Source organism: Vicugna pacos, chromosome 30 (genome assembly GCF_048564905.1).
Source record: "Vicugna pacos chromosome 30, VicPac4, whole genome shotgun sequence".
Taxonomy (NCBI): Eukaryota; Metazoa; Chordata; class Mammalia; order Artiodactyla; family Camelidae; genus Vicugna; species Vicugna pacos.
Genome location: NC_133016.1, coordinates 13,981,608 through 14,007,119, shown reverse-complemented (window position 1 = coordinate 14,007,119; position 25,512 = coordinate 13,981,608). Strand labels below are relative to the sequence as shown.

The 25,512-nt window shown below is 35.9% G+C and overlaps 1 protein-coding gene across 4 annotated transcripts in view; it reads left to right on the top strand.

Moving 5' to 3' along the window:
• The window catches only part of WDR7 (WD repeat domain 7), a 287,874-nt gene that overhangs the window by 108,992 nt on the left and 153,370 nt on the right, over positions 1–25,512 (top strand). For all 4 annotated transcript variants that reach the window (XM_072952162.1, XM_072952165.1, XM_072952163.1 and 1 more), the window contains one exon: positions 10,784–10,897. In XM_072952162.1, coding sequence (XP_072808263.1) covers positions 10,784–10,897 — 114 coding nt within the window. The remainder of the gene's footprint in view (positions 1–10,783; positions 10,898–25,512) is intronic.

Sequence of the window (25,512 nt, the reverse complement as noted above, 5' to 3'; positions counted from 1 at the left end):
GCTGTACCAAAGTTTGTTTATCCATTAACCTATTTAAGGACATCTGGATTGTTTCCAGGTTTTGGTGGTTAATAATAAGCTGCAATAACTATTCACATTAACTATTCATGTCTAGGATTTTGCATGAACATAAGATTTTGGTTCACTTGGGCAAATACCTGGGATTGGAATTGCTAGGTCATTTGGTAAGTGTGAGTGTAATTATTTAAAAACAAACAAAAAAACCTTTCAAACTGTTTTCCAAAGTAGCTGCAACATTTTGCATTTCCATTAGCAGTGAATGATATTTCCTGTTGCTCTGTACCCTTACCAGTATTTGATTTAATTAGTTTTTAAAAAAATTTTATTTTAGGAATTCTAAGACATGTGTAGTGATACCTCATCTGATTGTAATTTGCGTTTCCCTAATGACTAGTGATGCTGAGCATCTTTTCACATGGTTATTTACAATCTGTATATCCTCTTTGGTGAAAGATCTCTTAAATCTTTTGCCCTTTTTTTTTGGTTTTTTGTTTTGGCTTGCTTGTTTGCTTATTGTTGGGTCTTAAGACTTCTTTATATATACTGCATACAAGTCCTTTAACAGATATGTAACCTTTCCAGATATTTTCTTCCAATCTGTGGCTTGTCTTTCGTTTTCTTAACAGTATCATTTACAGAACAAAAGTTTTAAATTTTGATAAAGTCCAATTTATCAGTTTTATCTTTCATGACTCGTGCTTTTAGTCAGCTGAAACTCTTTGGCAAACCCCAGGTCATGCAGATGTTTTCTTCCAGGAGTGTTACAGCTTTCTATATATATTATGACTTGGTCTTTCCATTCATTTCTACCTGTAAGTAGCATTCTTGTCTGTTTCATCCTTTTTTAACATATAACATATCTTCCAGGTCATTAGCTTGCTATCCATGCTTAACTCTTCTGAGTTTTGCCTATAGTCTCACAAGCTACTTGTATACTTACTATTTATACTTAATACTTCTTATGGTTTTCATCCATCCAAATATTTTTCTTGTTGTCCATTGAAGAACTTAATATTCTCAAATAATGAAATCAGAGCACATCACAATATTTGTCCAAGTTACTACTGTGAGAAATTGTTGGACTATCACAAATGCCTTTTGTGTGCTCTTATAGCATATTGCTGCCAATTAAATGTGTCTTCTACTAGGATGATAAGACAAGATTTTTGTGTTTTTTATTTTCAAATCAATTATTCATTGTATATTAAGAGATTAAGAGGTCAAAAGCTTTCTTACTTTTGTGTGTGTGTGTGTGTGTATTATTGGCAGTAAGAGAAGTAATCATAAGATGAATTGGTTCTTTGAAATGTAAATATTTGTTCTAAGTGTTTTTGGCTTCAAGTGGCTTATATATAAACAGATGTCCTAAGATGTCTGCAAATGTAGTTCTAAAAGTTCTAAAAGCAGTGCTTAATAAAAGTTAAAAAAAGAAAAAAAGACAAATGAGTTCATCAGATAGAAAAAAATGTTGAATACTGGAGGTCGTACATCACTTCTAGAGAAAAAAATAATAAAAATAAGCCAGGATTAATAACAAAAGCAGTGGTAATAATATTGATGATCCTAATAATGCTATTTATTGAGCACTTATTACATCCTAGGAGCTGTGTTAAGCACTTATTACATCCTAGGAGCTGTGTTAAACTACCACTTATATCCATCATTAAATTTAATAGATAACCTACCACTGTCTTGTTTTCGTTGCACTGCACACGAGGATACCATGCAGCTTGGCTGAGTTGCCTTTTGGGGACTGTCTGCAAGTATAGATCAAACTGTCTGCCTTCGTAATTGTCTTCAAACAGCTACTTCTGGCTCTATACACACTGAACTTCTGGACTACTATGATGATGAGAAAGAAAAGTTATAGGGTTACCCTGACTTATCCTAAAATCTCAAGTATTAAAGTTCTTATTTACTGTCATTGCACGGCCACCAACCCTAGCAATCTTCTGCTCATATGCACCACCTGTTGACCTGGGCTCTCCAAGTACCACAGTGGAGCCTTAAAGAATAAAAACATACTCCTTTTCTGCTTCATACTTTCTATTGGCACCTGTTTCTCACTGCCTTTAGGGCTCTGATTTTACATGTCCTCTTAGCCTCATTTTGCCTCTTCACACATTTTTTATGCTTCTGTTACCCATTTCTGTAGATACATCAGGGTGTTTTAGGGTGTTATCCTGACTTCCTAGAATTTTTTTCAGTTGGCACCATTCCATGGCAACTTCTCATACATACTTCAAGACCCTGCTCAAATATTTCCTTCCCATGAGGTTCTTTTTGACGTGTGCTCTCTTCCTCACCGCATCCCAAGCAGACTTAATTGATTTTCTTCAGATGCGCACCGTATTTTCACTTACAAATTTATATTTTCCACGTGGCTCTTAAGTTTCTCAAGTGTCAAGTCCCTGTGTTTTTCCCCCTTTGTTTTTAATCCCCTTTGCCTAGCATAACCATCATTCCAGAAAAAGTTGATTAATCTTCCCTCCTTGTCCTTCCCTCTGTTCGGACCCTCACCCCATAAAAATGACGCTTGATTTTCTCCCTGTTTATATTGTCTTTATTTTTCTTAAAATCTAGATCGTGGTTTTCAAACTTTTTTTTTAATTGAAGTATAATTGATTTACAATGTTGTGTCAATTTCTGGTGTAGAGCATAGTGATTCATTTATACATTATATATACACATATATATTCCTTTTCATATCCTTTTTTATTATATAGCATTGCAAGATATTAAATATAGTTCTTTGTGCTATACAGTAGGATCTTGTTGTTTATCTATTTTATATGTAGTAGTATCTGCAAACCGCAAACTCCCAATTTATCCCTTTCCCCCCGATATCCATAAGTTTCTTTTCCATGTCTGTGAGTCTGTCTCTGTTCTGCAGATAAATTCATTTGTGTCCTTTTTTTTTTAAAGATTCCAATATAAGTGATATCATATGGTATTTTCCCTTCTCTTTCTGACTTACTCAAACATTTTTTTAAAGTGGTATCCTTTCTCCAAATGAAAACTTGTGTACAATGTGCTTGCACCCACACCCTCACAAATACAAAGGTACAAGTGGGGAGCTTGGACGTCCCTATTCTGCTCCTGGCACTTCCTAGGGAATTCGTAGGGCTCTAAGTAGTAAGGTTTGAAGATCACTGGTCTTACTGCTGCGTCTGCATTTGAGTTCTTCCAAATCATTCTTCACATTGTCTCAGGACAGGTCTTTCTAAAACACAGATCAAATTATTTCTCATGTTTAAATTTTGCTAATGAGTCCGCATCGCCTTACTTCACATGCAAGCCTCTTGGGAGCTAAGGGTGTCTTTTTCACCTTCGTGTCCTTAGTACCTGGTGGGACTAGTACCTGGTGTGACCCGGGCTTCATGTGCAGTAGCTGGGTACTCCGTGAGTGTGGAAGGTAGTGAGGGCACTTGGCGTGGTCACCTGTCTTCTTCATTCTCCTGGCCGTGCTTTACTCAGACTGGCAGTGCCAGCCTTCCTCTTACTCAGATCACTTCCATTTTCAGGCCCAGCCCAAATCCTAACTCCCTATTTCAAAGCTATCCTTAGCTTTAGCAGCCTTCATCAGTTTACCTTTCTTGGATTTCTGAGGCATTTTATTGTGATTATGAAAAACAGCATGCTTAGTGTACTGTATTTATTTAGTGAACTTTTTTTTGGTTACTGCTTCATGGTATAACCTCTGCCTGGGTAATCCTAGCAAAAAAAAAAAAAGAAGAAGAAAGAGAAAATTCATAAATAGTTTCAAAGGTACTTGACCCAGTTCTGAGATAGATAATTTGGGTTTCTAAATCAGCCAGAGGTTATTATTTTAAGTTCATTTTATTTTTATATTATTTTAAGTGCTTGAGTACAGTTGTGTGTCAAGACGGATCTGCCTTTGTTCAACATGTTGTTGGTTGAAAAATAAATCTTTGTTTTTTTGTGTCTTCTGAAACCAAAATTGGTGTTGAGTCAGCTCACAGCCTGCAGATCAAATAGAAATCTTTGAAAAAGTGCATGAAATGAATTAAAAGTATTAGGTGTGATTTTTTTTTACCATGGGTCATTTCCAGGTTCTTGTTGGGAAAGAGGAAAAAATAAAGTTTTATACTCTTAATTGACCTTCTGTTGATATAGTATACTTCCTAACTGTGTTCTCTCTTCCTTGTGTATTTTTCAGTAAATGTACTTCTTCTGTTATTTTCAGATTTGTTTATAATTACATTTCATGTGAGAGCAGTTTTCTTACAAAAAAAACCAGAATGCTAACTAGGAAAAAATGTATTTCATTTCTTGAAAAGTAACTAGCAAAACTTACATTACCAAACGCTTATTATGTTCTTATTTAGGCTTGAAGACATTTTGTTTATTCTTCAGTATATTTTTCATTTCTCTCATTGCTCTGTGGCCTTTAATAAACCAACTCGCTTTTGATAAACTGAAATGATCTCTGCTTAGAATTAGGAATAAATATCCTCAACCATTTCTTGCAGGAAGACTTTTCTCTGAGACATCTATACTGTTATATTTTATATTTTTGATGTTATTGGAGAAGGAAAAGTGGATACTGTGTCTTTAATGGAAAGCAAAAGGTTATCTTTCTCTGGCCTTTGTGTGTATGTGCTGATGTGGTTGTAGGCAGCCAGACAGGCAATGTGTGCGGAGAGACTGGGGAACCGGCTGCGGATCGATAGACGTGGTGTGAAGTGAATTAATGCGAGGCCGGCCGTCTGTCTGTCATGAGGATTGTGGGGAATGCGGGGCGGTGTGGTCAGTCACCGCGGAGATCTGCTTCCAATAAATTCAAGCCCGCTGCCTGAAAATAAACGCTAGATACGCACATGCTCCCTTCCTTCTGGTGAAATTTTACTTAATTCAGAGTAAATGCACATACCAGATTCTTGCCTCGCGTACTTTAATTGGACCACTGGAAAACCGCAGTTGTGAAAAACTGATGAGATAACACATGCTGTTTTTTTAGATCCACTTTTCAATCTCAGTGGAAATCTGTATTGCAGTGGGAATAAGAAATATAATTTTTGCTAATATTTGTAAATATTCTGGTATACATCTTTCTGATTCTTAAGAATATTGTTTATCATTTCCATCTAATCTTCAATAAAATAACAAAATTATAATGAACTCAAATGATTTTATGTTGTAATACTGGTTAAAGGGCTGTGCTTTAAATGTTAAAGTATTAAAATTTAGTATTTAATCTTTGGTGGTTAAATTAATCGCATGACACTGAAATCTTCTGAGTTCATGTTATTAATGATTACTCAGTTATTATTAGCCAGTAGGAAAAAAAGGTTTATAAAGGTCATTTACAAGCGTTTGAATGATAAATTTTATAATAATGTACCTGATTTTACAGGTGGGAAGAGGCAGGTGCAGTTTTATTTCATTAATTTTGAAAACTGTATTTCCATATTTATATGAAAAAAAATGTTCTTCTAAAGCGATTGAAAATATCACACACAAACGGGAAAGATGTCTGCGTACATCCTTCACAATGAGTAGTGGTCTGAGTATTTAGAAATCGAGATGGCTGGAAGGTCTCACCAGAGTCCTCCCTGCCCACTGTTTCTTACTCCTGCTGCTGCCACAGTCCAGCCTCCCCCTTCCCCTGCTGTGTCCAAACTTACTCATACTTGTTTTCTGCTCCATTCCCTTTTTCCTCTTATTTTCCTCCTAATTCACAGTGCTAACCCATTTATAGATGCCTACTGTCTAGCATAATGTACATTCATTTTTTTTTAATTTTGTGAAATCTGGATTTGGGGACTACCTGTTTTTTTAAGTACCTCGTATTTTTCAGTTAATTTTTTGTATCTTTTTTATTGTATCTCTTTATCATCTCATTCTTGTACCTTTTCGTTGCATATCTTTCAGCAAAGCATGCTTACTATTATTTTATAGTATGTTTAAGTAACATAATTTGTGTCATGAGTTTGAAGGTATTGAGTTCTATTCAAGATGTATTTATTAAATATGAGATATTCTTTACTGTCAGATCTTTTGTGGATATTCAGAAAGTAAATGTCTTAGATTTTATGGCATAGCCTGACAGATGAGCTCACTTACATCAAGTATGTAAAAAAATAGCAAATTATCACTGTGTGATTAATTCACAGTGCTTATAATGTTGATTATCGATATGCAAGAAACTGAAGCTTCCGTGTAGGTATCTTAATATATATCTCAGGTATATTTCATTATCTTATTGATAGTGGATAGTGATGAAGTGACTTTTATGTTTCAAGAAGTTTAGTTTTTTCATCCTAAGAAGAAAGTAAAACAGTTTTTTTCTGGTCTTCGTGTTTCATTGAAAACAGCATTGTATTCTGGCATAATCCTCAATTCTCTTTAGTGACAGTGATGTAATACATTCTATGGTATCTTTTTTAAAGTTAGGTTTATTGTATAATTTATATATAGTAAAATTCACTCTTTTAGTGTACAGTTCTGTGAGTTTTAAACAAATGTGAATAGTCGTATTTCCACTCCCACAATTTAGATTCAATTATTTTCATTATTATAAAATATTTGCTCTGACCATTTTGTAATGAGTCCTCTACCACACCTTGAGCCTCTGGCAGCCACTGGTTTGATTTTTATCCTGTAGTTTTGCCTTTTGCAGAATCTCCTGGAATGTCTGCCTATAATCATAAGATAGTAATACAACACATGACTGAATGCTGTGGAGATTAGAAATATTGGAGTTATGGATGGGCTTTTAAAAAATATTATTATTCCTTTTATTTGCAGCTAACGAGTACTATTTTTAGAAGGATTAAATACTGGCTTTCACTCTTCTCTGACTGTAGCTTTATGGTCCAAAAGTTCCAAAGGAGAAGCTTCTCTCATTTCCTTAGAACAGTCTGTTAAAATTGGTTTTAAATCATCTGTGCCATTTGGTTTTGAGAGTTGATTGTAGTAATTTGGTCTTTCCATGCTCAGTATCTCTTACATTACATCTTCCAATAAAGGTTTGGGATCTTAAGTATTTTGTGTTACCATCCCACGCCCAGTTTGACTGAAGTGAAGATATTTAGCTGATCCTTTAAAAATGAAACATACATAATTTTAAAGTAACCAATCTTTTTTTTTATTATTGGTAACAAAATAAACCAGATAATCTGACTGTTAAGAACTAACGGAATAAATTACAAATATGGTCAAAACCAAGAATATAGTTTAATTTTTTAAATTAATTCCTTCCAGCCATGAGAAAAGCCTTCATGGTGAATCTTGTTTTCTTACTGCATAAATGTTCCATGTGGCCCCTTTTCTCCCTATTTTCTTCAGCTACGTGGCAGAAATGGCATCAAAAGAGTACATGGAAGTCGTGTGGATTTCTTGGTTGATCTGGAATGGTAGCAAAGCAGACTTTTAAGAAACAACTTCATTGAGATATAATTCACAAGCCATTCGATTGACCCTTAAAACTGTACAATTCAGTGGTTTTTAGCATATTCACAGAGTTGCGCCACCATCACCACAATTTCAGAACATTTTCATCCCACCAAAAAGAAACTATCTACCCATTAGTATAACTCCCCGTTTTCCCCCAGTCTGCCCAGTCTGAAGCAGCCACAAATGTACTTTCTGTCTCTCTAGATTATCCTATTCTGGACACTTCATAGAAATGGAGTCATACAACATGTGATGTTTTGTGACTGGCTTCTTTCACTCTGTGCTTCATTTTCTTGTACTGCTGATCAGTATTCCATTGCATGACTGTATCACGATTCTCTCTCTATTCATCAGCAAATTGTGATAAATTTATACATTTGTTCAGTCGATGGACATTCAGATTACTTATACACTCTGGCTCTGATGAGAAATGCTACTGTGAACGTTCATGTACGAGTCTTTGTGTGGTCATATGTTTTCATTCCCCGGGGGTGGAATTGCTGGGTCATATGATAACTCTATGTTTGACCTTTTCAGGAACTGCTTAACTGTTTACTGTTGAGGGTTGAGAGTGCCTTATGTAGCGAAGTCCTAGTCCCTTGTTGAATATGTGATTTGTGACTCTTCTCCCAGTCTATAGCTTATCTTTCCATCCTCTTAATAGGCTCTTTTATAGAGCAAAAGTTTTTAATTTTAATGAAGTCCACTTGACCAGTTTTCCTGTTTATGGATTGTGCGTTTGGTGTCAAGTCTGGCCTCGGGTATCAGAGATTTTTCTCCTACTTTTTTTTTCCTGGAAAGTTTTATAGTTTTACCTTCCACATTTAAGTCCACGATTCATTTTGAGTTAATTTTTGTAGAAGGTATGAGCCTTAGGTCAAGAGTCATACTTTTGTCTTTGGTTGGCCAGGTGTAGCAGCCCACTTGTTAAAGAGACTATTTGACTCCCTTGCTCTGCTTTTGCATATATGTCAAATATCATTTTGCATATTTGTGATTGTCTTTTTCTGGTTTTCTACTCTGTTCCATTAACCTAAAGCCACATAGTTTTAATAACTTTATATGATAAGTCTTGAAATGGGGCAGACTGGTATATTCCTACTCCCCCACTCCAAAATTCTTTTAGCTATTCCAGTTCCTTTGTCTTTCCATATGATTTTAGAATAATTTTGTCTATATGAACAAAAATATTGTGCTGGGATTTTGCTGGGAATTACATTAAACCTGTATGTAGAATATTGACATCTTTACTATGTAGAATATTTCAACTTGCGAACATGGTATGTCTCTCCATTTCATTTATTTAGGTCTCTTTGATATTTCAACAGTATTTTTTTTGTAGGTTTCAGCATACAAATCTTGTATATATTTTTTTAGATTTACATCTAAGATTTCAGTCTTTTTGAGCCATTGTTAGTAGTATTTTTTTTTATTTTTAGGTGTCCACGTGTTTGTTGCTGGCATATAGAAATATAATTTAAAACAGAATTTTTTGTAGTATGCAGACTTGCTATACTCACTTATTCAGTTTTGTTTTGTTTTGTTTTGTTTTGTTTTTTGTAGATTCCCTTAGATTTTCCATGTAGACAGTTATTTTTTTTTCCTTGACTAGGATTACCTTATCCATTCCAAACTGTATGTGTTTTCTTTTCTTGCTTTACTGCCCTAGTTGGAATTTCCAAAGGTATGTTAAGTGGCGGTGTGGACAGCTTTGCTTCGTTCTTGATCATAGGAGGAAAGCATTCAGTCTTTCTCTGTTAAGCAGAAAGTTAGCTGCAGATTTTTAGTAGATCCTCTTTATTAAGTTGAGCAAGTTCCCTTCTCTCCTCGATTCCTATTTTTCTGAGTTTTTTGAAATCATGAATTGATGTCAAATTTTGTCAAATTATTGACATGATCATATGATTTTTTTTTTCATCTTTAGTCTGTTAAAATTTTGGATTACATTGATTGATTTTTGAATATAGAACCAGACTTAACATTCGTGGAAGAAATCTCACTTGATCATGGTGTATAATTCTTTTTATATGTTGTTGAATTCTACTTACATGTTGTTAAGGATTTTTGAGACTACATTCATGAGAGATATTGATCTCGCATGGAGTTTTACTTTTTGTTTGTTTGTTTGTACAGTTGAACATTGAACAACGTGGTTGTGAACTGAGTGGGTCCACTTGTATGTGGATTTTTTTCAATAGTGAATACTACAGTACTACCTGATCCATGGTTGGTCGAATCCATAGATACAGAGGACTACAAGTTATATGAAGATTTTCAACTACACAGAGAGTTGGCACCCTAACCTCTATGTTGTTCAAGAACTGTATTTTCTTTTTTTCTGCCAGGAGATACAGGATTTTATAACCCTTACTTTGTTTTAAAAAGCATCGATCAAAGAACCAGTTTCAGTGTAGATCCTTGTTGGTCTTTCAGTGTTGGTTACTTTGAGATATACACTTTTTCTCCTTAAGCTTTGTCATAAAACACTGAATGCCTTCAGTTGAACAGTTACCTGGTGCAGCCCAGCTCTCCATGGAGGACTTGGCAGTATTCCTACTCAGTATTACATGATCAGTTATTTCTCATGGTCATGTTCTGATGTTGTGTCATACCCCCTATCCTGCCATGAGGAACTCAGTCCCTGGAAGGACTTGGTGGTGAAAGGATATTGAGATTTGAAATCCAAAGACCTACACGTCACTACTGGTTCTTGAATTTGCTAGCTGTGCTCTGTTGAGCAAGTGCTTGATCCCATCTGATTAAATAAGATAAATTTAAGTGGGTTTGTAAATTCATTACACAGAAGTATTTTCATGGAATCCCTTAATTCTACAGGAAAGGAAATACTAATGATAAATGATTATTACCATCTAAACTGTTCATTAATATAGTTTCCCTGTTTCTCTGATTATTTCTAGAATTATCAGGTGTTGGGCAAGGAACAAGACTAAGAGGTTTCAGAGATTTATACTTTGGTTTAATAATATGAAGTAATGATTTTTGATTTTATGCTTAAGAAATAAGTGTTTGGGAATGTGACATTTACCTTCTTCTCTTTGTGATTATTTTATTGATAGCCATCTTTAATTAAGTAATTAACAGTATTTTTCTAGTAATTCCCCATCTTTAAAATTTTATCTTGAAAACCCTACAACAGAAATGAAACTGTAAAGGGTAGCTTTATCACTTTGCAGTTATTGGGGACCGTTGATTTAGCACTGTTCACTCTTTTGCTGGAGCAATACTGAATAAAGTGGTTGTACTAAAATGTGCTCTCCTCCCAAAATGTACATTAGTTTTTTTTTTTTTTTAAACTAACTGTTGTGCTTCCCATTTGTTTTAGCTGGGGTCTCAGCAGAAGCCATGCAGACTATCACCACTGCTCCTGATGCTTCGGGGCCAGAAGCCAAAGTCCAGGAGGAAGAGCATGACCTTGTAGATGATGACATCACAACCGGTAAGCACAGATATCTTTAATGTAATCTGGATGAGCTTTGTCCCGTATTGGAAAATGCTTTTAGGTCATTTACAATGGGACTAAATATATCGATGGAAAGGATGGAAACTAGTACTGATGGAGTGTTTAGTTTTTTGAGACCCTTTAGTGTCCTTTTTGATCTTGAAGTAGAAAGAAGCAGAATTGTTTACTTGGTCCAAGTTTGTTCATTGTTGCTATAACAGTGAACCTGCTAGCTGTGCGTTTGATTTTCCGAGGTCCTTTTAATTCAGAGACTAGGATCATTACTGAAGCCTTGGAACATGTAGAAGAATACACTTACTGTGTTTTGAAAAGTTTTGCAATTATCATAGGGTAAACTGAAAATACTAAAGTTGTAATAGCAGTATATATGATATAGGCTACATAAGGAAACTTATACTCTTTGTACCTGTACTGTGGAAATGAATGCTGATTTTTAGAGTTATTTACATTGTTTGGTTATTGAACATTCTTATCTGTATTATTTATCACATAATCAGTCATAAGGTAAAGTGTAGTAAAGTCATACACTGCATATGTGCAGCCTATCTTTCTATAGACTTAAAGCAGTTTCAATTACTGGATCTCCAAATACATTCATCTCAATTTCTTTCATGCACAGAAGATAAAAACAACCTAGTGTAAATATTTTATTGGTATTAAGAATGATAAACTCTTGTTTTTCATGCAGATGGTTAAAATGTAAAATCTGACCATATAAATCTATAATTATTATGAAGCAAGAAATATTAACTTAATAGTAATCAATAATTTGAAAAGAAGCATGCCTAGAAAATAACAGTAAAATTTTCAACAAAAATTGAAGTGAGGGGAAAAAAAGGAAAGTTTTTACCCCTCTTTTTCCTTTGAAAGCTCTGTGTGAAAGGTTTTTTGTTTTTGGGGTTTTTTTTTATTTTGGTTTTTTTTACTGTTATCATCTGAATGCCCTTAAATTGTTTTCACTGGGAAGAAGTTGAGGAAGCCTAATGATCTCCCTTGAAAATTTACAAAGCCTGTATTAAAAACCTATAGACTTGTGCCACTGCTGCAGATAAGTCATTGACGAGGCTGAGAGGCATCTGGTTTCCAGCAGAAATGAGATGGTGGTGGCTCTTACTTGTTACTTTTTAATGTATCAGTTCATTGATTTTTTTTTAAAAATCATCCACCTTAGATATAAATTATTTTGAAAACTTCTAACTTTGCTGAAAGTCATTTGTACTTCACAATTATGGAAGTTTTTTCAGCAGCTACTAAAGGAAATTTCATTTGCAGATTTTGAAAACCTAGTTCTTGCTTTATTCAGTTTTCACTGCTTTTTAAAAAATAATGTTATAGATATGTTCTATTATTCCCTCTAAATTTTAAAGGTTTTGTTTTCTGTAAAATGTAGTGGTTCAATTAATGGGAAGAAAAGAAGTTGCCTTTGTAATAACACAACAACTCAATTTGCATTCCAGAATAAAAGCTGAATTTTTGAGCACTGGAGTAAACATTTATTAAACCCGTATATTGAAATTGTGAATTATGCACTGCCAAATTCATGAGGCAGCATGATAGCACGTGACTGTATCTTTATTTGATAGTTTTTTTAAAAAAGCAAAAAGCTTAAAAATGAAAATGTACTTTGGAGAGTCAATTAATGCTACATAAACTGTATTTTAATCTGTAAGAAGTTTAGTTAAACGTGTGTGACGAATGGCTTTGATCAGTTGATTTACTCATTTCATGCCATGAGTACTAGGGGCAGGAATGTTCAATATCCAAAGAATTTAAATAACTAAGGCAGGCTTCCTTAACATGTTGTCAGAGCAACTAGCATGCGGCAGCCTGTACATCATTCAGGTTACCTTTAGACTGTGACTTGATTAAGATGTGGTATAGATTTTTGTGAGGGTTTGGAAGAAAACCATATTTCTTTTTATTGACTAAAATCCTATATAAATTGCATTATGAAAAATACGGTGGGTGCATTGAGAGACACCTGTTTCAAGCAGAATAATCTTATTTTGGGATAACCAGCATTGTAGAGCACAGTTACTACAAAAGGGGAAACTGGCCAGTGTAGCCACTCACTTTGAAAAATCTGATTCTGTTTCCTGGTTATTTTAAAGAAATTGCTCTAATAATATCTCCTCATAAAATACTATGAAATAGAAATTATATCATGACAGAGAGATTTGCCTGTGTTCTGAATGAACTCTTATTTGAATGCTGTAGCAAGGCTAGTATGCAGAGTTGTATTAATTTTATTTCTGTAGTAATCTGGGACTTAATTCTTCAGTTAACTGAATTCAACAGCTGACCAAGACAGCAATTAAAATGTGCAGTATAATGTAGTGCTTTTGCTGTGATTTTTCCTCTGGGCGAGAGCGGATGAGGTTAAGTATTGTCTTCTGACACTTGAATCTGAGCCTGGCAGTCTTTGTTAGTGTTTGCCTTATGAAAGTAAAGGAGCATGGATTAAGCTGTGTAAGTGGTGGCTATGATCAATTGGAACTAATTAAATTTATTTGAAATGAAGAGTCTTAACTGGAAGAGAACAGCTGGAAAAACTGGGAAGAAAAAATTGAGTCTTGATTGAGACAATTTAAGCCTTCACCCTGTCATTTAAAAAATACGCTGCAGCTTCTTTCTACATCTCTCTTTTTAAAGCTAATATCTATTGATCGACCCTACAAAGGAATGCCAGTGTGCCTTGGTCAACACACACCCTCAGTTTTACTTAGGATTCCATCTTAAGCTTTATCTAATTCTTTCCTTTAACCAAATGTTTTAAATTACATATCAAAATTGTATTAGCCATTTTCACAGATTAATACTGTTTCATGTAGAAAAAATATTAAAACCCATCCCTCGTATTTTTTTATGTCATACAGTATGCAAGGGAAATGTACTTTTTTTCCCCCAGTGGAATTGTTTCAGGTTTTGCAATACTCTGCATATTTAAAACCTATTTAACTGCAGTAATAGAATTTTCTTGAAAGTAAAAAGAATGACATTAAGATTGTGTCTAGGTTATTTATAATTTTAGAGCCACACAAACATTATTTTATACCTGTGCATTTGCTTTTGTATGTGTATTTGTACTTTTGGTATTGCAATTTAAATGTTATTTAGATACGTAATCACTATTTGTAAATAGCGTGTTTTTATTTTCATTACAGTATTAATAGGTTATATTAATGGAGTAAACTCACTAAAACTGATATACATAGAAAAAATTTTTAGATAAATCATAGTTTATTTTTTAAGGTAGACCTTTTAGGTGACTTTCTTAATTATCTTTACGCAGTTTTTATGTGGTAAAGGATAGCATTCTGAGTGAGGATTAAGTAATTCGTCTCTCAAACATTGCATTTTGAAAAACAACCTCCCCTAATGGCAGGTTAAAAAGAATTTTGAAAGAGTTTCACTCACAAGCCTGCCTGGACCCCTGTGAGAAAGTCACTATATCCTTCTGAGGGTCATACTGCAGTGTCCTGCCCCTTGTTCAATACAGCAAGGACACAAACTGACCATATAACAGTGACAAAGGGTCAAGAGTCACTGACATTGTCAAAAGGAGACAGCTTGATACTAGATCAGCAGTCCAGTTGACAGATTCAACTGCTTACAAGAAATGTAGCAATGATATATGGATTCGGATGGATGTGCTGACTCTATTTGTTGTATTTTTTGTAAAATTTAAATTTAATTTATAAAAAAAAAAGAGAAATTCTGTGGAGAAAAGAAAAATAGAGAAAGGGAAGAGAACTTGAAAGCAGTATCAATTGTCAACTGACTACATAGCATGTACTTTATTCTTGACTCTTAGAACATTTCTTTGAAGTGTATTCCAGTATTTTTCCAGATATAGATGAAGAAACAAGCCCAAAAAGGTCACGTTCATGGGTTCACAGACTTAACAAGTAATAGATCTGGGACTTAAAATGAGTTCTGCCTGACTCCAGAGCCTAGATGTGGCCTTCAGCACCACCCCACACCATGTCATCTTCTCAAACCCACTGAATTTTGGCATTATTTACCTTTTCTTTTGAAATGTGAGATGATGCCACAGTCCACCTTTAATGCTTATGATAGCAAGCATAAGCCTGATATTTACTGGGTATCTATCTTGTTATTTAGAATGCAAACTTGTTCTTCTAAATTTAGAGCAAGAGATTATCTCTTAAGGGGAAAATCATGACACACTTGTTCTTTAAATGCTCTTTTACAATTTCTTCTTTGAATTATTTAGGACTCCTATAATGTAAGACTGTAAATATAAGTAGTGTTCATTATTAAACAGTTATTTTATTACGTATATGTAAAGTGAAATGTTTATCGTTCTCTCCAGCTTTTTGAAGTCACCAGTATAAAACCGACGCTTTTAACGTATATTCACGTACTAAAGTCAACATTTCTAGTCTGTTGAGATAACAGTTGAACAGTACGTCTAGTCTGAGACTAAATATTGATTTGTTAATTTTACCATTTACTGAGGCCTGTTCATAAAATGTTTATACATTTGTTTTGACTGAAAAATAGGAAATTCACTCTGTTAAATTTCCAAAAGAACAAAATTGGGGAGGATTATGTATTCAGAATTTAGAAGTACTTTCTTAATATAGAGTCAGAGACCTTATCATTAATTAGTAAACTAGAATAAGACTTTTTCCACTGTACCCTTTCCCTCTGTCATCCTCTAATTTATAACTAACAGTCTGAAAAACAGTACAGATCTGTATGAATTTTAAATCATTTGTTCTAAACTGTTATCACGACCCTCATGATTGACTTCAGAATGTTTGCTACTGTAACATGAGTTGGACTATATTAAGATTTTGGATAATTATAAATTGCTAATGCTGTGGTTTATTTCCCATGAAGCTCTCATGAAAGCAGATATTAAGAAAAATAAAAGTGTGAATTTCATAGCTGTCTGACTGAAACATGTCATTTCAGACAATTTACCTTTCTATACTTTTTTTTTTAACCTGGAAGAAGAAAATATAAATTAAAGTATTTTTTATTGTTTGGTGTTTAATACTTGGTTTTAGCTATGTGTTGATAGGATGTTGAGTGGAATATTTCTAAATATTGTATTTGAGATCTCTGACAGGAGTATTAAAATATAGCCAAAATTATGGCTTTTAGTTATTCATTTCCTCTTTTCGTATTTTTCCCTCTGGGTGACTGACTTTCCCTTTTCTTTGGTTTGAACTACCACATACATGTTAAAGACCATCAAATTCTGTGTCTTCAACCTAGGCTTTTGTCCTGAGTGTCAGGTTAATATGTCCTCCTGCCTGAGTGTCCCTTAGATACCTAAATACAAAGTCCAAAGTCAGCTGTTATTTCTTCCTGAAACTCACCTCCTTTTTTGTTTATATCTCATTTAAAGGTACCACTAAGGGTACCATTAACCACCTAACACCCCAAACCAGAAACCAAGGAGTAATCCTGGCTTCCCCACTTTCCAACAATGTCCACATGCAGTTGGCGCCAGTTCTTGTAAAGTGCACCTCTTGAATATCTCCCGGTGATTTTCCCCTTCTCCATTTCCACAGAAAATACTTATATCCAGACTTTAATTGTTTCTGCTTCAGATTATTATTATATTCTCCTGCAGCCATCTTCCTTTCTCCATTCGCTTGCCCTCCCCCAGTTCATGTCTTACATCGCTCTGAGAGTTTCAGAAGCCAGTTCATCACCCTTCACCCTCATTATCTGCTGCTTAATGGCGTCCCCCTGATTACAGAACAAGATCCCAACACGTTAAGGGATATCTGGGGCTCTTCAGATACCTGACCCCTGTCTCTGTCTTCGACGGCTGCTGTAGCAATACTGACGTTAGCTTCCCCAGCGTGCCCTGCTGTTTCCTGACTCTCAGTTCGCCTGTGCCCCTCCGCCTGGGTGCTCTTCATTCTCTCACACATGGGGTGAAGTTCTGAGCTGTCGAACGGCTGAATTAGTGAATCCATGTGATAACTCATATTTCAAATAACATTCCTTATGTACTATATGTTTCCTATTCTTATGTAGTATGTTTATCTCTCTAACCTCCCCCTTCTTCTTAATGGGTGTTTAGTCTCCCAAAAAGTGTTTGTAACAGATTAGTGAGGGAACATAGACTTACTTCTGGATAAACTGCCTCTTGAGTTTGTGAAAATGAGACTTGGCAAAGATCCAAGAGCATAATTAACTCTGCTGAGTTGGTTACTGTTGATTCTCACTTTAAAGTTTGTCATTTTCTCTTGGAAGACGGTTAAGCCTTCAAAATCAGGAAAAGGATATGATCCATAGTGTAAATGAGGAGACAGGAAAAGTACCTGGGACAGATGTGTTTTGTAACTTAAATCTTAATGAGAGAAGGGAAGGCGGGGTGTGCAGCTGTGGGGTCACACATAGGGAAACGGACTCTCAGGGCTCCCAGAGAGGCCCCCTTTTGTGGCCTACACTGACCAGACAGTGGTGATGTGCTTCTCAACAACGGTCAGAGTTTCTTAGAAGGTTGGTTACTGTGTCCTGAGCCACGCTTTTCGCTCTGGGTGTGTTTCTCCCGTTGCCCTGGAAGCTATGCTGCCTCATTTCTAGGCTCACCTCTGTCAGTGAAAACCAAAATCTCTTGTGGTTTTTCTGGAACTAGAGATACCAGTGTAGCTGTTGTCCAGGGGATCCTGCTGGGGCTTGGTGGTCCACTGCTGGAGAAGCAAGGTGGCTTGTATGGGGGTCAGGGAGAGATGGGGAAGTGGGGAGATGCTCACAGGAAGGAAAGAAATACCGAATTTTTCCAGGAGGACTGACATTTAAACACTCGACACTGAAGAACGAGAGTGGGGCTCGTGTTGTGTGATGGTGTACATAATGTGTTTGTGCCATCCCCCTGGATGTGTCTGCAGTCAGTTATTTAGCACTAAGAAAATTTGTTTTTTATTGTCCATTGTAATTGCTAGTTAACATCCCCAGATTTATTGTGTTCAAGCTTATGTTTAAAAGCTTGGCCTGGGGTGACTTGCCTAAGAAAGAGCACAAAAGGAAAAAAGGAAAAGCAAAGACAAAAAAAAATGGCAAATAAATACCATTTGGAATCTTCAGTTTTACTTGAAAAATATCTGTAGACTTTTATAGATAGGATATCTGCTTAATATCAGTGTATTTTGGCCAAGAAAGCATTTGTGTATTTAAACAAGTATCATAAAGAATCAGAAGTGCTGTCACATAAATTACTTTAATTAGCTGTTACATTGGCACTGAATCTTTCATAGTAACATAATTTCATGATTTTCTAATAACAGTACTTGAAATTTTTTTTAATGGGTATGATTTGGCTGTTTGCATGTAATACTTCGGCAAGAGGTTGGTCAGATAAGCAGTAATGGATATCATCATAGCAAACTCATCTAAAATCATACATTTAAACATCAGGAAGTTAATAACTATCACAATAACTCACTAGTATTTAATAAGTACCTAATAAGTATCAGTCATGCTCTAGGATCTTTTTAATCCTCACACCTCATTGCAAGTTGTCTTCATTATCACATATTTTACAAGAGGGAAAAATGAGGCACAAATTGATTAAGGTACTTTCCACATAAAGCCCACAGATAGGAAATGGCAGACGGAGTCAGGATTTGAATCCAGGCCATCTGCCTCTAGAGCTGGTGCTCTTAAAATGGAAGTAATTTATTCAAAACCAGGTCATTTAAACAAAATCATGTAAGAACAAAAATAAAGAGGTGTATTCATTATGGCATATCATTTTCTCTTTGTGTGATACAGAAAATTCTATTTTAATTTTAAGATAGTTTGATTTTTAATATTGTATAAGGAAATATTTTAAATGTGAAGAGAAGACATTCTGTTTTCTTAAAAAATAAACATGGGTAATTAGTATAGGAAGATAATTTTATATATTTTCTAGATAAAATTAGAATTATTTTATATTCATATAAAACCACATACATAATTATACCAACACACACAATATTAGATCATAAAGACTTAAGGTTTGGTTTTCAGATTTAATATTATATGTATCTTTGATAAACTTAGCCTAAGTGGGAAAAAAAAGAAATAATTGGTTGGATGAGAATGTTGGAGCTGTTAAAATAAATGAAAAAGCCTTCCATGTGAGTGAGTAACCTTCAGGATGAACTTAAAGTTCGGTCTTTTGTGAGCTGTGTAATAATAGCTCATGGATCAGAATGAATTGCATTAGATTGCGGCGCACTATTATATATCTGTATATTACATGAATTGCCCTTATAAATGATATCAAACCCATATGACCAAAAGTTGTAATTCATGAAAGTAATGACAACAATGTCTCATAATTCACAGACTTTATGTCATACCTGTGAATGATTAGTTTTACTGTGCAAACCACGTTAAAGGGGAAAAACAGATGTTAAAATGGATGTGGAGTTTTGAAGAGTTCTTCCTGATACTTTTCTAGTCACTTTTAATACACAAAAAGGTAGATGGACTAGCATTCTTGAATTTGCCCATGATTTCCTGGATTAAAATTAATTGTCAAACATAAAGGCTTTTACTCTTAATTTGAAATTTTAAATTACAAATGAAAGTTAATATTTACTACTTGAGATGAAGACAATCATGGATCTGAATGGATCTTCTCCTCTTGATGTAATAGACTAGAAAGAGTAATCTTCCCTCACAGGTAGGATAAAATCGAGTGAGAACATTTACTCTTTTTTGGATGGGGGTGATAATGACATATCCTAAACAAAGTTGGATGAATTTAATGAAGTAAACCTAATTTAAAAGGATTTAGGGAAACTGAATTAGCTACTCTCTCTTTTTCTATATATGATTTTTTTTTCAGTGTTGTTGATGCCACCTAAAAGTATAAAGGATTTTCAGTTTATTTCAACAAAACATTAATCTGCACCTTCTGTTTTTCTATCTGCACATTCTGGGGAGGATTTAATAAAGCAAGCATTCTATTTGAGATGCTGAAGGTATAATTTTAGAGACAGGCTATGTATTCACAGTTAGCCACACACACATGCGGGACATACGTGTACCTATGACAGACTTCAGATAGGAGAATTCAGAGCACTGGGGAGTATTTAGGGTAAGAATTACGTATGAGGTCAACCTGCATTTGTGGCAGAGGTGGAGAGACAGGGAAGAAGCTTTCGAGCCAAAGCTGTTAGTTTAGAACTTGGTTTGAAATGAAGACTTCAGAGGGCTGAGAAGAAGGAACTGGTCCAGGAACCAGGGTCCACTATGAGATCAGCCGTGTTCACGTGGAATGTGGCAGATTTACATCCTGTGCTGTATGTGACTTTACGGCAGGGCTCAGTATTAAACAGCTGTAGAAGAGATTGACGGTGTTGGTGGAATGTATCGGTTTCACACCTCATGTGCTTAATTCTACTTCCGTGCTTTTTCTTTTCACTCAGCAGGTAGTTCTGATCCCCTTCTAGGTTCTGAGCACTTACTAGTAATTCAGTGTAGGGTGGAGTTTATGCTCCAAAGGGCAAGGCTGATGACTGGTTGTGTTTATTGTTTGTTGGGAAATTGTTACTTGAAGAACTTTTACTCATGAAGGTTTTAATAAATTCATGTTACTTTGAGTCAAGCCTTACATTTCATATGTATGTCTAAGTGAATCTATAGATTTAATGGAAGTGAAAAAGCAAAATGAAGCAGATTTAAATCAACTAGATGAAAAGCTGGTGTACAGTAGTAAATATATAAGTGGAATATTTTAGAATAAATATGACTGCAGCCGAGGCTCTCATGTCTCATTGTCTGTGTTCACATCTCAGCTTCCCTGCCCTTTCACTGCGTGGCCTTGTGCAAGTTACTGGAACACGCCACGTCTCAATTTTCTCACCTGAAATCTGCGGACAGGGAGATTGTTTAGAGGATTAAATGCAATGATGCACTTAACCTTAGCAGAGCAGCTGGCACATAATAAGTGCTCAAGAAATACTATATGCCCCTTCTCTCCTTCTCCCCTCCTCATTACCACCATCATCCTTAAGGACTGCTTTAATAAGTAGAATAAACGGTTTATAACTAACATAAATCACTTATAAATCAATTCTTCCTGATGACTTGATATTTTTTCTAATATTTTGATCATCACTCCTAGAGATAAAAGTTTAATAGACACATTTATACTTTATAGATAGAGAAATAAGCTGCATGCAAACTTCCATGCAAATTATTAGAAATTCCTAAAAGCTGGTTCATGAAATGTAGATTAATTCTTGTATTTTCTTTAACACTTTTATATTGTCTTATTTTTACCACATTTATTTTTTGAGTTAAATCTGACCAAGAAGAGTGAAACATTTGATAAAATAGAAATACTGACAGCTTTAAAAGAAGATGATATTTATCTAGACCTAAGGTGGCTACTGGAGAGTTAATTGGCATATTCAAACCCATGTTTGGCCAGTGGTGATCAGTAAGGGACGGGAGGAAGACAGTGATACTGAAAAGAATGTGATACAGCCGTTTGGCTGAGAGTCACTGCTAGACTTAGGAGAGCATAATTAAAATACGATAAAACCAGAAAGATAAAAGAAAACCTTCACCACGCTGTCATTAATAGTCTTGCCAAGAAAGAAAACAGAGGAACATTTAATGCAAAAGATGCTTACCTTTTAGCTCAGTTTTTTATAAACTATGTTCCAAATATTTGTCAAGATCATGTTTTACTTCCCAGGCTGGGCCTGATTTCTGCTCCCCAGCCTGCTTCCCTGTATTCCAGATTCATTTGACTGGGTGAGAATTTGGAGGTAAATTATGGAAAGAGAGAAACCAAGTCAACAATGACAACAATTAATTAAACTGCAGAGAGGGAAAAAGAAAGTAGTACTGAGAAGTTTATCATGATTGATCAACCACGTGGCTAAGCTGTGCGTGGCATGTACAATATCATCAAAATACAAACACTGGTTATGATACAGTTTTAATAAGAACTATGATATGATACATTGGGAGGCAGAGGAAGAAGAAAGTGAATGGAGAGAGAAAGCGTGTGTGCGTGTGTGTGTGTGTGTGTTTGAGTGGACATGGCTTTGTGTGTGTGGGTGGGTGAGTGAGACACCTTAAATAACATGTGAAGGAGAACCCAGTTTTTATTGACAGTAGTGAGGAATCCTAAGCCTAAAAATTAGCTAAAAACTGAAAAATTATTAAGTAGCAACACAGAATTTTCTAAAAGAGCCAAAAGTAGTTGTTTTGGCAGAGTGGAAAGTGGGATTGGGTTGAGGAATTGCTGCCTTTTTATACTAGTTTGTAGAACTGTTGGATTCTTTCAACAATGTAGAGTTTCATAAGATAAAGACTATATTTAAAAATAAATATAAAACTATTAAAAGTAGGACAAGGGAGCCCCTAACCAAATATAATAATGAAAGGTGACATAAAATAAATGGCATCACCTTTAAGCCAGAATGAGCTGGAAACAAGCAGAAAGTATGTTTTTCTGCTCACCCCTCTTTCCATCCTTTTTTTCCCAGCTGTCTTCCAAAGAAGGGAAAGACGAGAGAGACGCACTGTGGTGTGAGACAGTGTAGGATGGGAAGCGGGGTAGAGACACTCAGAACGTTCAGATGTGAGGAGGAAAGTGAAGGAAACGTAGATGTAGTTCGTTTCTCCTCGTGATCTAGTGACCTGCATCCAGGGGTTATAAGAACTTGCTGCAGTGATAACAGAGTCACTCTTGGTTAATTTTGAAAAAGAAAATTTGAAGAATGAAAATTAAAATCTGCAGATGAACAGCAGTCTTTATTTTTAAAATGAGGGTAAATTGGACCTAAGACTCTCTAAACTGGTTAGTGTACTGTTCAAATAGACCAGAAATTTGCAGTGGTTTTTAAAAATATGATTTAGTTGCAAATCTGAGAATCAGCACAGGTGCCCTGAGCCTTCCCACACCCTGGAATTTTATCCCAGTGTTCCCATTGTGCTGATTTTGTTAGCATCCATGACCTAAAATAATTTTGGTGTTTTGGTGTAAAATGTACACAATTCATCATAAAATGACATTTATACTCCTCTGTGGGCTTTCAGTGCATACAACAGACAATAGAGTGGGTCATTCTCCTGTTCACAGAAAGCTATTTCTCATGGTAAATGTGGATTTTATTTTAGAATTTGGTTTGATATTACTCGTTACTGTCATTATTAAACAAGTATCATTGCTAATGTCTTCCTCATTATTTTCTCATGATGAATTTATCAACTGACTTAGGGATTAGGGGAGAGAACTTCCGAAAAATAGGAAGCAGTCTATAATGTAAATCTCAGCAGTACAGCCCAAGAGTCCGCAGGACAGTAGACATGTGCATCGGTAGCCACGGTCATCACCATGGTGCTGCCTGCAAATCACCTCTTGATACAGCACCTTGCACCTTTGGTACTTGTGATGCTAACGTGTGTATCTGACTCACTCATGTAATATTTATGTGCAAGTTTTTATACATTTTAGTAGACAGTCTTTGAGAGGACCTGGCTTGGTGTCACGGTGTACTCTTCACTGTTTAATGTGCAGGAAGTGGCATTCACCCTTCGTAGCACAGCGGTGGATCTGGCAGATGTCTGCTCCCGCAGAAGCAGGGTTCTCAGCATAGTCAGAAAGGCCTGGGAGGGCCCCTGGGAGGGATTCCTGACACACTAGTTGAACATCTTTGAACCTGAAGGAATTAGCCTGGCCAGAAGTGGGGAGGGAAAGGCTTTCTCAGCTGGGGTCATGGTTAGAGAGGGTGAGAGCCAGAAGTGGTATAGCACTTTGGGGGAAGTGTAACTGGTTCACTAGGAAGGTGTATGAATGTGTATGAGGGGCGGTACCAGGACTGACAAGAGATGATGCTCTAGGGGAGGCCAGGTGATGGAAGTGAACAAAGAGCTACCTTTAATACTCTGCTGCACTTTGTAGGGTGGTGTTTAAGTTTATTTAAAATGTCCTGCTTATTTAATATCCTCTGGGTTTACCATTAAAATAAGCTAATTGTTATTTAATATTCCAATAAAATAAAACATCCCAATAAGATAAATGCTTACAGTTACAAATGTCAGTGGAAGTAAAATGACTTATGTTATAGAAGTGCTTCATTATGAATTTAGTGTAGAGAATATTAGTGTCATTCGTGTGCCATGTAAAAATCCTCCCTGCCCCATTTTTGCTGTATTATCCTAGAGTTGGAAAGACCTAATTTATCATCTAATAGCCAGATCTTTTACCCAGTACAAGGTGTTTCTCATAATATAAAGGTTATCTAGCCTCTGCTTACTCTTCTATTGCTACATAATAAACTACCACAAATGTTGTGGTTTTAAATAGTCTCATAGTTTCCCCAAGGTTGGGGAATCCAGGCAGAATTTAGTTATGTCCTCTGCTCTGAGTCTTAGCAAGGCTGCAGTCAGGGTCTTGGCCAGAGCTAGATGGCATCTGAGACCTGGGATCCTCTTTCAGTCTCACATGCTTATTGGCAGAATTCAGATCCTTGCAGTTGTGGGACTGAGGTTCTCCGCTCCCAGAGGTTGCCCGCAGTTCCCTGCCACACAGCCCTCTCCATTAGGCATTTCCCATCAGGGCAGCTTGTTTCTTCAGAGTCAGCAGGGGAGTCTATCCAGTACATGCTTAGTATAACCTAATTGTGAGAGTGCTTTACGATGTTACCTAATTATGGCTGTGGCATCCCATCACTTTGCTGTCTTCTGTTGGTTAAAGCAAGTCCCAGATCCCTGCCCATGCAAGGGTGTGACTCACTGGGAGTCCCACCACACACACCTATGCAAGTGTGGGGCTCACTGTTCGCACTATCACACCTTCCCTATTTTACTTATTTTGTGGTGTTTGTGTGTAAGTATGTCTGAGAGAGAATGAGAGAGAATTTCTCCTCCCATGTCCTCTCTTTGTTCTTCAACAGCTTCTCATGTGACCTGATTTCTAGACCCTTCCCTCTTCCAGTTGTCGGTCCCTCCTCCAAACTTATTCCTCAGAACTTAATACCCAGAGTTGGCCATGCAACCAGTAGCAGACCAGTTCAAGTATGATGGACTATTGTCTTCCTTTATCTGGATTCCGTAATTCGAAAGTTGTTTTCTTTAGGCATCCCACATTTTGACTGCCCCTAAACATGAAATCACCTGAACTCCATTTTTACATGAAATCCTCTTAATTCAAGTCTTTCCAAATTGGAAACAGGATTTGATATATTTTTCTTTTTATTTCTATCTTGTCGACTTCAGTTCATCATCCAGACTAGGAATCCTTTCTCTGCCGTCAAATGGACTGGTTATTCCCCCAGCTCTCTGTCCTCCGTGAATGTGATGAACAGGCCTTCTGTGTTGTCACATGCTAACTGGTTCATTGTGGACCAGGCCTCAGCGAGACTCGTGCAGCACATGGTTAGAGAGTCACCAGCACTGACCTGACTGTGGGGATTTGGTTTTTCAGCGCAGTTCAAACCAACCCTTTTGCCCTTTCACCCAACTCAAATTTCTCTATCTTGTTCATAATAATACTCTAAGAGATTTCTTCAGATGCTTTGCTGAAATCGATATATGTTGCATTTATAGACACTGTAGGTTTAAGATGATGAGTTTTAAATTTGTGG